This window comes from Lissotriton helveticus, chromosome 6, assembly GCF_964261635.1.
Source record: "Lissotriton helveticus chromosome 6, aLisHel1.1, whole genome shotgun sequence".
NCBI lineage: Eukaryota > Metazoa > Chordata > Amphibia > Caudata > Salamandridae > Lissotriton > Lissotriton helveticus.
In genome coordinates, this window is record NC_136067.1 from 1245358527 (window position 1) to 1245371872 (window position 13346).

Consider the following 13346-nt stretch of genomic DNA (forward strand, 5'->3'; position numbering starts at 1 on the left):
CCCGGTGGATCCCTGTGGACTTGTACAAACTCCCAGGGTAATTTTTTTGAAAAATAGATGGCAACCCCTCTCATTGCAAGGCCTACGGATGCAAAAAAGACATTAGAGAAAATCCTAGGTAGAAATAATTTCAGGGAATTAGATTTTAAATGTGTCTCCTGAAAAAACAAAACTTGTGGTTTAAATGGTATCAGCCATCTAATTAGAGTGCCATATTTTCCTTTATTTAACATTCCATTAGCGTTGCTTGATAGGATCTTACATTTATTTGTTTTTATTGGTACTTCTATTTTCAGAGTAAACTCCTGGTTTACTCAATAACGAGTCTATAGATTCCTTACTGTCTGCACCTTCTGCTCCTGCTCTTTTTCCTGCTGTCAACCTTACCCCAACCCCTCCCTTTCCACCCCAAAGAAAAAAAAAACACCCAACAAAATGTGGAAAAAACCCCACTAGCCACGCTAGCCACATTTCACCCCACCCATCTATCCTCCTGGGTGTCATGTGTCTACACCCTGGGTGACCCCTCTGACCACAGCAAAGAAACAAAATAATCAAAACTACTTAACTAGCGCACACATCTAGCGCCACAAGTTGGTGGAGCCCCTTTTTCACATATTTATTTATTTATTTATTTATTATAAAGTTTTGTATAGCGCGAACAAGACCCGTGGGTATCAGAGCGCTTAACATAGAAGGCGTAGAAGAAAGACAAATATATCAAACAGTTATACGAACAATAAATATGAGGTAGATGATAAATATTCAAGAACACGTGTGTAGTTAGCGTTAATATTCAATTGCGGCTAGCCTTCTATCATAATTATTATGTGTAGACAAGTAAAATAGTTAGGTCCTTATAAGTTCATAAATGTTCTACTCTAGGTAGTGTATTTCTTCATCAGAAAGCTCTTCACTTCTCGTTTAAATGTTGTCACATTTTGGATCTTCCTGATGCTAGGAGGGAGTGAATATGACTGACCAGGGTATTTTATGCTATTCCCTTAAGCTCAGGATCCATGCGAGATCTCTTTTAATAATGCCTGGGCTTCTTCCAGATCGGAAAACATAAAAAAACTTCCCCTTAACTAAAACCCGTAGTTTGAATTGTTGTGTAATCGATGCTTGGGCACCATAGGCTTTGAATAAATGAAGGATCTTAACAAATTATTTTCTTCTGCGTGCCGCAGAAGCAGACATATCGGAAAATATGCGACATTTAGTAGTTTTGTTTACAAAAAACTGCTTCTGCTGGATCGTCTTTGTTAGGATTCTCTCCTTTATATGAAAATATGTAAAGTTCAACAAAATAGTTTGTGGTATCATCGAGTTGGGGAAGGGATGTGCTGGGGCCCGGTGTGCCCTGGTAATGGTAAGGTCTCCTTCAAATTCCAGACAAACTTTCGGTTTAATAAAGGAGTTAATCCATTGCAGAGTATGAGAGCCTTCGATACCTTCTGGGACCCCAACTATTCGGAGGTTTGTCCTCCAGGAATGGTTCTCGAGATCCTCAAGTTTGTTCTCCAAATAGCTTTTATTTTTTGCTGCCACTTTCGCTTCCCCAGTAACCGTATTCATTTGATCTTCTAGTACTGAAATTCTAGCTTCCGCTTCCTGGAGTTTAATGGAGAAGCATGTCATTACTTCTTCAATTTTCCCTAGCTGTTGGTGCAGAGAGGCGATTTCCAGTTTTTTAGTTTTTTTCATTTCCCGAACCTCATTCAATATTAAGTTCAACATATCTCTAATGTCCAACTGCTAAACTCCTGGTATTTCTGATCTTTGGCTCAGGTTACTTTGCAATTCCGGAGTGCCTAGATTAGGATTTCCAGCCATAATATCTTCCTGAGCCAGTAAGCCCTCTGACAATAATTGACCCAGAGACAGCGGTTGAAGTTGGGGCTGAAGTTTAGATTGGAGTAACATCGGATTTAAAGAGACATCTACTGGTGTCTTATTGCCTTCATCTGCAGTTCCAAGTAGCTTTGGGCAGATTAAGCTGGAAGCAGTCATTTCTACTGTACTTGAGGGTATTGGCGAGACTACCTGGTCCTGATCTTGACCTTGAACTAGCTCCAGAAGTGCCAGATCATTCCTTACAAATAGTGATTGAGTCTGATTGGGTTCTAGGTGGCATTGTGGTCCCTCCTTGTCTTTTGAGGTTAGATCTTCTAATGATTTGGGTAGCACTAGTACAGCTGATGGACCTTTTGATGTTTTTGGTTTTGGACTTGAAATGGGGGGTTTTAAAGTTGCTTTCTTCAAAAACAAAGGAAATTCCTTTGCCCATTTTAATCCTTTTTTAAGGCCATCAAGTAAGGAGTTATCCAGCTGTAATTTAGACGTCAAAGCTGCGACTTCTATCATATTTAATGCAGCATCTGTCTGATCTGCCACCGGCACCTCACGTTTCGGGGAGGTGATAGGGGACACCTCCTCCTCCGAGCTCTCAAGGGTACTATTCAAGCCATAGGAGTTGTTAGTATTTTCCTTATTGACCAGTCGTGCAGCTTCTTTTGCCTGGGCTAAGCGTGTTTTGGCCTTAAGGTTGGCCGCAGAGTCTACTTTGGCAACTGCATTTACATGCTTCAGAGGTTTGCCCATTTTTTTTTTAGTGTCCTCCTTCCCCCCTGTTGTGTTCCACTTAAATCACTGTGCCCCCTCTAAAACCTCTGTACCTTGAGTTGTGCACTCTTACAGGGAAATTCCTCTCAATGTCCCAGGATTCCGTCCAGTCGTGCTCTATTACTGTCCTTTGTGTTCTGGTAGGATACCAGAACTTGGCTCAGCAGCTCCAGACCATCAAGGGATCAACAAGTTCAGGGTGAGAAAAACCTATTTGCAAATGGCCTCAGCTCCCTGCGGTTAAAGTGCTGCATGCAATATCCAACAAAAGCCACAGAAGGGCATCGCAGCGGTGGGTCAACAGATTTCACCGCTGCTTAAAAGGCGTAGGCTGCCGCCTGCCTCTGCTTCCGCCTGCCTCCGCTGCCGCCGCTCCGCGTCAACGTCGTCTTCCCGAGGCCGCCTCACATTTTCCGTGCGAGTAAGAAATCCGTTCCTGCGCCTGGCAGACGCCTCACGTCCTCGGCGCCTTCGGCGTTTTACGGGGCTCACAGACGCTCAAGAAGCAGAGAACTCGCCAGGATTACCAGAATGCCAGCCTGGTACAATTCTCCATTGCTGGGGGTGGAGCCGCGGCGTCACCTGTGGCTACTCGGTGGCATGGTTCTCTGTAGCCATCCCCACCGTTTCCCAGTCAATTTTGTTGATTAAATCTGGTGAATTCTTGCATGAGCTGAACTATATTGTCTGAGGCATGTTTAATATGAAGCTTAAAGTCATCTTCGTACATTTAGATAGTGTAATATTTCCCTAAAACATGAAATCCCTTTTGGGCTTGTTTTTCCATATTTATACTTATCAATGACTCTTTAGCCAGTGCAAATAGTGAAGTTGATAAGAGGCATTCTTACATCTTGCCCCTTCTGATCTGTATACATGAGAGTAGCCCTTTCACTCTTATGGGCACTTTAGAGACATTATGTAATATAGTAAGTTAACTCATGAAATCATCATCCAGTCCCGTTCTCAATAAGGTCGTAATAATATATGGCTAATTGGATTAATCGAATGCTTTTTGAGCATGACACAGGCAGCTCCGGGCTGACCTGGTGCAACACAAAGAAGGTTCTCCGGGTGGTCCAATTTCAATTTGCCTGGGATGAGCCCTAACTGTTTAGGTGATACTAGGCATTTCAGGTATGGGGAGAGTCCGGTAAAAAATATGTTTGCCAATCTTTTGGTCTCCAACTTTAGGAGAGATAGTGGTGTGCAAGAAGCATATTTTTAGGTGGTTTATCTTGCTTAAGCAGAGCTACTATTGTGGGTGCTGAACACCAGTTATCAAGTATAACCCAGTATTCTTAGACACCCTAAGTTTTACATGGGTAGCTAAGTGCCTTCAGCAATGTTGAGCTAGCAATTAGAGATACCACCCTCTTTCCTTGTTCCCATCAAATCAGCAGAGTAATAAACCATACAGTCAAATAGTGACCTAGAGTTCTAAATAAGTGATTTCTGTACCACAAACTTAATGGAGGCCCATCTGGGGCTAATAATCTGCCAGTGTCTTACTGTGGGGAACTTCCTCTCCATACTGATAACCCCTCAGTTTGCCCAAGTACATGACCTCCCTGTCTACATTGTCTCAAAATGTAATGCATCATAACAAAACTCTCTACGTGCAGTGGCATACTGCGATTCTAATCACGTAAGTTTAATTTCTAGCCGATCTATTGTCACCATATGGATTTAAGTATGCCCCCATGGTCTGGACATGCATGCTTCCGTACCATGTATGTCTACCATAATGTATAGAAGTTAGCTACTGAGCCTATACTGTTTGCAAATAACGCTATTATATGTTGCCTGTCTTCTGCTTTGAATAAGTAATCTCCTAGAGTCAAGGAGGGAAATATCCTTGCTCTATCTATCTGGGCATGGTATGTAATAGTTGGGGACATCGCCAAGGGAAGTGGTCTGATAAGGTCCGTGAATGCATGCTTAGCTCCAAGACACAGATGCCTATATCTCCGGTCACTATCTAGTAATAGAAATGCGAATGTGCATCATTTAATGTTGAATAATATGCAAGCTCTCCTTTATTCGGGTTATAATGTCTCTCCAAAGAGCTATCCAGTTGTGATCCAACATGTAAACATAAACAGTGTGTGCTGTACGGGTATGAAACCTTGCAGATAGAGTAAATCTGTTGTTTTGTGCATCCAGTATTGTATTTAGATAACCCTGCATCGCTGCCATGTTATCAAATAACTGGTCACTCAGCGCCATGAAACCGCCTGGTGTACGAGCGCTCAATAAATATTTTTAAATTCAAATTCCAGCATGCGGTTATAGAACCTCGCCTCATCACCGCCAATCATACTCTGCAGCAAGATATGCCTCCCTTCTGGATCAGAAGTACTATCAATATATTTAATATTAAAAGTGTGTTTGAAAAGAGTGTCAAACAGTAGGGCTCCCAATTCGTATGTGTTTCCCATCGGTGTGACTTTTACATTCCGTAGAGGTTTACAGACGCTTCTAATGCGAATAAGCAATATCAACTTGATAAAAGGTTAAGATGAGATATTATAAGCCTAACTTTGTTTTAGGATTATTTAGCCTGTGCATGTTCCATATGACAAATGTGACTTTGTTCCCCTTTATTCTATCACTGCATGAGACATGCCATGCTATGTATGTTCCCCTCTAGCCTGAACCCCCATATTTTATACCATGCCTACAGTGAGTCATATCTGCTCAGCATGTCTGGCATATGCACTGCAATGACTACTAATTAAACGCAACTTAACATTACCAAACATTCATACATACACCCACACATGCACCAAACTTTAATTAAAAAAAAACACAAACTTACCTGCAGCTCTGCCTCGGAGGTCCCAGGAGGCTTGGGACTGGTGCCTTCCCTCTCAGCCAAAGAGGGATGGCAGCAGTCCCAACATCATCACAGAGTGGGATGGGGTCATTGAGAATCCTGACCCCATCCCACTCTGTGATGAAGTGTCACTCATTGATACTCCAACCTAGGCACTTCAGGACTTAAAACTGAAGCGCCCATGTGTGAGGCAATCAGTGATGCTACCCTTCGTCACCGAGGGGAGGGCCTCGGGGACCTTTGCTGAGCTGAGGAGGTCATGCCCACAGGAGCTGTGACTTCCTCAGGCAGCCAGGAACAAGTGCATTTAGCGCATGTCTGGCTCCTGATTGCCTGACCTGAAAATAAACAGTGTCTGTCAGGCTGACCTTTGTTCAGCCTGACAGACACTGTTCGTGAGGGGCAAAAGGTGCGGGTGTGTGGCCCCTCACCCCTAATGGATCGGCTGCGGCTGGTGTGTCTATTCTGTCCCTCTCACATATTCCCTTCCCCTTTAAACATCAAACCGCAACTTCGAAATAACCAATGAGCATTCCGCTTGGGGTACTCCAGCTGCCCACCAGACAGGGTTTACCTCACCCACCAAGCTGACCAGCAGTGCTTTGCTAGACATGTGCACCTCCTTGCAAGTCTCTACTTCTTAGAACAGCGCATTACATACCCTCATAGACGCAGCACAGCGTGAGCACTATGTATGGACTCCATTGCAACTTAACTCGAGGCTCACCGATATTCTCAATCTATTACAATCAGTGTGCTACAGGTGCATGAATCCAGTGCTGCGAAGCCAGCCCCGTGACAGCAATTCATGGGTACTCAGTCATTATCATCCACAGAGGTGCAAGACTGCTTGCCGGCCAGGGAGGAGGCCTCATCATTAGTCTGTATGAACACTCTTGCATCTTTTGGATCCGTGAAAAAATTGTTTTTGTCCATATGCCTAGCTCTGGGTTTGGCTCGGTAAAGCAGTGCGTAATCCAATCCAAGTTGCATCATTTTTCATTTTCCTGGAAGGAAGGTTCTACGAGTTCCTTGGACAGCATTCGTGAAATCGGGGAATAGCAAGATGGTCATTCCTTCGTTTGTTAGACTTTTACCTCGTTCTTGTGCTTAAAAGCGGCATATAACATGGCTGCCAACAATCCAATAAATAAATGTAAAATGTCCATGGTAAACGGAGTCAAAATTGAATTTTTAGCGTGTCTGTCATATAACTGGAGCTGAACATAGTACTGCAGGGCAGTGACTCACTGTGGGTGCATGTAAACTGCGTTGCCACCTGTGCCCAACTCCTTACTGCCCCACGAGGTATAGCTGAAGACTGTGTATGTCCAACTATAGCCTTGTTGTTAGTTTGTTGTCATTTAAGGGCACTTTATCAAGGAACCAAGTGCTACTGCAGGGACCTTCATGCAGATGAGGTCGCACTTTTTAAGCACTGACACTTTCACCTTTCACTTTCTTGCTCCATTAAGGACAGTGTTGAAATGGATCACTGGCACTGGCGTTAACACTTTGAAAGATAGTATTGCATGGCACTGATAGCATACAGCTTTTTGAAACATGTTTTAAATTGAGGCCTCTTGATAGCGCGTGCATTATATATCTGTTTTTATATTTGCTACTTGCATTTTCTCTCATGTTTAAAAGGTTTTAATTAACTGTATCGTGATTAATAAAATTAAACAACCTCACTCGTGCCACATCACGGTGCCTGTAATGTAAATTCTTGACACTACGGGCATCGGTGTAGCCTATGGTGGCTTCCTCGGTTTCGATGTTCTATGCACACGCTCCACTAGGTAAACATATTGGATAAAATCTCTGCTCCAAACAGCGCCTACAGCAAGGACTGTATGTGCTGTGGCATAGGGCCTGTATTTATGGATTTGTTTATTGCTGTTATTCATACATTTTGGCAGCGTGATTGTGATTCTAAAACCTCGATCTTCACACAAATTGCTGCCAGCTCTTTTTCCAGCTGTCAAATCATTTTGTAATGGCCATTGGAGTCAGCCTCCCTATCTGAAATGGTGGTCATGGCATGTATATAAGTTCTACTCGTGTATCAACTCCTTCATTCATCATGTCCATTCGTAGAGCCAATGAGTTGATATTTGTATGGATTGCAGACAATTCGGCAGGTCCAGTAAAATACTTTAGATATCTGCATCCTCCGCATCATCATAATCAGCCTTCACTGGTGCTGCATCTTTACCATCTGCTCTAGGGAGTGATTATTTGTGTTCGCCTCCCTTCAAAAGAAGCTTGTTTTTATCGGATTTACCCATAGCACGTCAAAAGAAATGAGTAGGAAGGTGCTGTATCTATGAGATATGGCGCATTCTTGTCCTCTTCCACAGCGCTGGTGCACAAATGGCTGCCATGCACCAATGCATGTACTCTTGAACCATGGTGCTGGGGTGTCTGCATTGAAATCAGGTATTTCCTCTCAAAAACAACACTTACACCACCAAGGGGGAGACGTAGGCTTTTGATGCATTCCCAGATTTACTTGTTCTAAATCTGGGAATGTGTCAAATACCATTGGTGTTATGCGGGACCACCCACCATAACGCCCATGGCACGCCTCCCTATCACAGTGTGAGGTCACGCAGCGACATTTGCGGCGTTGCCTCACACCATATCTGCGAGGTCATAAAAAGCCAGGCACGGTGGCTTTACATGGGCTCGCAGATCAATCAATCAAACAGGGTATTTATAAAGCACGCTACTCACCTGACAGAGTTTCAAGGTGCTGGAAGTAGGGGGGTGCAGCTCCTGTTCAGTCGAAGAGCCAGGTCTTGAGGTTCTTCCTGAAGGTGTGCAGGGTAGGCCCAGTGCGCTGGCAGAACATCATTAAAAGTGACATTCTGGCAGCGCACTCGGCTTGTAAACAAGCCCCATATTCGTTAGCATGGGCTCCATCAGGTCTTTCCACAGCCGCCATGCTAACTCACCTACCGGCTTGACAGTTCAAAATGCTTCCAGTATCTCTCTCTGTCTCTGTGTTTTCAGTCCAATTTTTAGATCCAGTGGATTGTTGAAATGTAGAAACTTGTATTGTCTCAGATGGTCTAGGATTAAGCATATTTTCCTAGGATATTCCACCGGTCAGCTGGAGCCTCTTTTTCAAGAAGCCATCTTGGGTGATGGCTCTCTGGTGCTCCCTTCCAGGAGTTACCATGAGAACCATATATTTTTTTTAATGGTTACTTTCCCAGAGGTTAACTCATGGTCTAAATACCTGGTACCATGCCCGTGCGATGATATTTCCATTTACATTGCATATTATTCTGCAAATTTTATGATTTACCTAGGAGAAGATTTTTAGTAGCTATCTTGATGAAGTGGGGACTAAGACAATGCAGAACGGCATTCTTGAAGCTTCAAATGCTGGAAAACGAATTGATTATGCTGGCTATGCCGTCTTTTTCAAAAGCTGTAGTTAGACATAGGAATTCGATGCATCAATTTTTGATACTTACTGAATGAGTCTAATTTTTTACGTATATATTACCAGCTGCTTCTTGTCATATTAACATGTTTGGTGTACATTGTATAATGATGAATTATTTTAATGTTTATGTAATTGTGTTTGTCACTTTTTAATCTTTTTAATTGTGCTTTTATGGTTTTTAAACAAAATCTAATAAAGAAGTTTTGACTTGACTTGACCATAATTGGTGCATTCTGATTTTTCACTAGGTGTAAAAAAATCAAGCTTCAGTAAATAATCTGCATACTTACATTGACACATTGACCTTTTTTTATTTATTTTGTACTCCACAAGGAAAATATATTGTCCTGTAAAAGGACACCGTCCCCTTCACTCTGATGAAATATGAGTGTGATCCTTTCTTTTTCCCATTCTAGAAAAACACTTGACCCTACCATTAAAATAGTAGTTGTAATACATTTCTTGTTGGAAGTGTATGTGTACATTATTTGTGAATAACCACAACCATACAAATTCCTAGGTGTTGACTACATTCTGCAGGCCAATGCTTTAACCCTTTACCTCATACCATCCCTTCCTAACTCCAAAGTAACGTGGTTGTAAAAAACAGCAAGCTACTCCTTCATGAATTACAAATGAATTACAAATGCTCAAAAACCTTTGTGGATTGGGCCTAAAGTGTACTGTGCGCATGTGAGCGTGCTTGCGCGCACCTTCGCCCATTATATGCCCCTCTCACAATTACACGAGCCACTCAGTGAAATTATGAATTACTTCTCACTGTTATAACTGACACAACAAATGATGCTTCCAAGTAATTTTACTCTGCTCTGGCCTCTTCACTGAGCTTACTGTGACCTTATATTAGTGTGACTGTAACACTGTATTAGTGGTCGCCACATCTGCTTTGTGGACATTGCACTACCCACGCTGCCTGAAGCTCTTGTGTGAGTCACTGGGCCTAAAAATCACCACAGAAACTATTGTATCGTGATCTGTGGGCAGGATTCAACCCCCCCCCCCTCCACTACCGATGTTGATTTTGTTTTCTTTCTGCAGTACATTGTGTAACTCTGTTCTGTTTTTGAGCCATTCATTTTTGGTGAGTTCATGTTTCTGGAATGAGGAAAGGAGGCACAACTTCCAGACGGCTGTATATTTAGCGAAATTGTTTTTTTGGCTGAGAAGCGAGCAATTGTTTCCGATTAACAAAACTCTACTCTGTTTGATACTTGCAACACAGCACTGCTTACTCTCTCGAAAATCAGGCTTTTGGCGTGGGGGGGCTGATCTATTGTCCATTATCTTTCCCCTTGCAGCTTTCTCCGTGGAGGGGTCAGGAATCAGTTTTGCGGACTTGTTCAGGCTCATTGCATTCCACTGCATCAGCAGGTAAGATGCTAATATATTGTGGGTATAGCGACCCCGACGACAGAATCAATTAATCAGCACTTGTTTTCTATCGTGGACATGTATCCACTAATTGTTCCTAAAATGAGCAGCACCTCACAGAAATGTTACTCTCTAAGGCAGATTCTGAGATTATTTTTGAGTTCAATAAACAAATATGTACCTTTTTTTTAAAGGATTTTATAGTGGACAGAGAATGCTGAAATTATTTACTAGAGTATATCAGACAAACTTTCCACCATTTCCTTTTCTTAGACCCCTTTTTCGAGTTTAGTCCGTAGTTCCAATCAGTCTGCAAACAGGAGGTTTGAGCAGGGATCAGAATTATCAGTTTTGTGGCAATGTCCGTACCCATGCAGTTTTCCTTTGATGAGTATTGAGAGGTCAAACTCCCAGAAATTTGTTGGGGGCGAAAATGTGAGGTAATCTGTCATAGATGCGAAAATAGGTGCCATAAACCTAATTTTCCCCGACAAACTCAGAAATAGAGGTATTTACTGTAATCTGTAAGTACCTTGCCGAGGGTAGTTTATATGTACTGGGTGCAGTAAATATCTTCAAGTTCAGTCACCGTTTATCTGGCCCAGAATGCTCATGTCTGCACGAGAGAACTATTACTATGAGTCTTGCCAATATGGTCCCACATTTTTAACTGAATGTCAACATAAGCTGTTTTTTTGTCACATCTTTGCAATGAGTATACTTGGAGGAGAGCTGGATCCAGCCCCACGTACACTTGAATAGGTTGTGTCCTGTCTCCACACAAAGGGCTGCATATGCCCTGTTGTTAGCCTAGAGCTACGGTTTAGGAATGCAGGGTATCTGTGCAGTTCAAAGACATGTCTTTAGAAGCTTCTTCCCATTTCAAAGGCCAACTAGGTATAAATGCTGGATCTCAGACACCAACTCCTAAGTACACTTCTGGACCTGTGGTTGCTCTGCCAGGTAGAAGGGTTGCTATGTTGCTGAAAGGACTACCACTCTGCTGGACTGCTGCTCTGAAGGAACTGCTGCCCTGCCTGCTGCCCTCTTGCCTGGGTGAGAAGGTCTGGACCTGCATCTCTTGAACCCTGAACGCAGAGTGACTCCAAGGGCTAGTTGGTTGTCCTCCTCATCTGAAGCCTCGTGTACCTAACAGCCTAAGATATTGCTTTACAGAAGCACAGGATCCTTGAGGATGATTGGGCGGGGCTAATCCGTGGAAGTACTTTCCAAGCAAGTAGAGGGGCACACTACTGGCCCTAGAGAAAGGAGACAGCATGAGGTATCCCCCGTGAAGGAAGCCCTTGTCTGAAAGGATGACATTACAACAGTGAATTGTAGGCAGAGGTGTAGGGACAGTCATAAAGTGGCCCACCAGACCTCAGTGGATTGTGAGGTTTACTTTTGCAAGGCACTGGATGGCTGGGTGAAGGGCGGTTAAGTAAAGGATAATTAGGAGCTGTACAATTTGATTGCAAGAGAGCACATGTTCAGTGTTTGTTTCCCAGGTCTGCACCAGCACCTGGTTGACAGTAGCTCATTGGTCCCATGGAGCTTGCTAAGAAGGCTGACCACTGGTTCAGCACCCGGGTCCACAAAAAGGTACCTGGGAGTGTCCCCAAGAAGGGTGGTTCAGTTTCTTCCCAGAGTTAGGGGAGGTTAAAAGTGCCAGACAAGTCCCAGAATAAGAGGGGAGGAAATGGTTACCATGCCTTTTTGAGAAGCAGGGGTGAGGTTCTGGTGGGTGGTGGCTCAGGATGCCCCGTTTCCAAACCCACCAAGCTGCCCTATTTCCAATCCCACTACTCTGATTGTTCTCAGCTGATACATAAGCAGGAGCACTCTGTCTAATCTAGGAAATCACCCACTGGTGACACCTCTACAGAAGTGGCCAATATGGCTTTAGGGGTAAGTAGTCGCCAGGGCAGGTCGTAAACCATGACATGATCTCCCTTAGCTGGGGGATAGACTCAGAGGGTGAGCTGGTGATCCCTGAGGGTGGTGGTCATCACTTCCATCAGGTGAAAGTGGATGAGGTCCCTGTCACTGCTCTGAGGTACACCAGGGATGGCCAGGCCATGATAGTGGAAAGACTAGTTTCCCCAGAGCAGTGCACTGGCCAGGTGTGTAGGGTAACTCAGACCCATGGGCAGGACTTTCTCTGCCCTATGGCCCTGGTATTCGTGGAGTGGGGTGGTGATGAGACCCAGAGGAGCGTTATAGTTAGTCCCCAGATGCCCATGTACTGAATTCTGGGGAATAAGTTACCCCCGGTGTTGGGAGAACTAAGAGGGTTGTCCGCCCAGGGCACCCGGACAGTTCAATTTTCTGGGGATACCCTTCCCCATTAGAGGGTACAGCAGCCCAGATGGAGGGCAGGGTGAAAGAGGACTCATCCCTGTCCCCTGTTCATCCTCAGGATATAGACCCTGGGCTGAGTGCCCAGTCTCAGGATACCACCCCTGAACTGGTGGGTGGTAGAGTGGAAGTAGGGTGAAAAACATGCCCCCTACTCTGAGAAACCTTAGAGGTCAGAGAACCCTAGATATCCAGAAGCCTGGCTTTTGGCACAGCTGTCAGTGACCTCTAGTGGCTACTGTCCTTATGTCCTCATGGGCAGAATTTTTGTTGGAATGGGGACAAAAGTCTTATCCAAGTAGTGGAATGAGTCACATTACTTTGTTGGCCATGGTGGTACTGTCTGCCTGCTCGGATGCATCTGTGAGCAAGTCAAGATTAAGTGCAGCACAGATGGGGTCCACAGATGATGAGAATGGTTCCCCATGGATTAGTTCAGTGTCTTAGACAGAAGAATCTAACTAAGTTTAGAGAGGCACAGAGCTGACGAGTGCCCCTGCATAACTTCATCCATGTTCAGGAAAGCCCATCAAGGTATTTATTAGTCTACCCTGTCTTTTGGCTCAAGGGAGGTCATGTTGGATTTGATACTTTCTGCAAGGGCATCCCCAGCCTTTTTGCCTTCCTTCTCCTATGTTTTTGCTGTCTTCATTTTTGTTGGCCTTAGGACTC

General features: G+C 44.0%; 1 protein-coding gene across 3 annotated transcripts in view; it reads left to right on the top strand.

Annotated features, from left to right (window-relative positions):
• The window catches only part of RIN2 (Ras and Rab interactor 2), a 1094313-nt gene that overhangs the window by 985630 nt on the left and 95337 nt on the right, over positions 1-13346 (top strand). For all 3 annotated transcript variants that reach the window (XM_078648965.1, XM_078648966.1, XM_078648967.1), the window contains one exon: positions 10244-10316. In XM_078648965.1, coding sequence (XP_078505091.1) covers positions 10244-10316 — 73 coding nt within the window. The remainder of the gene's footprint in view (positions 1-10243; positions 10317-13346) is intronic.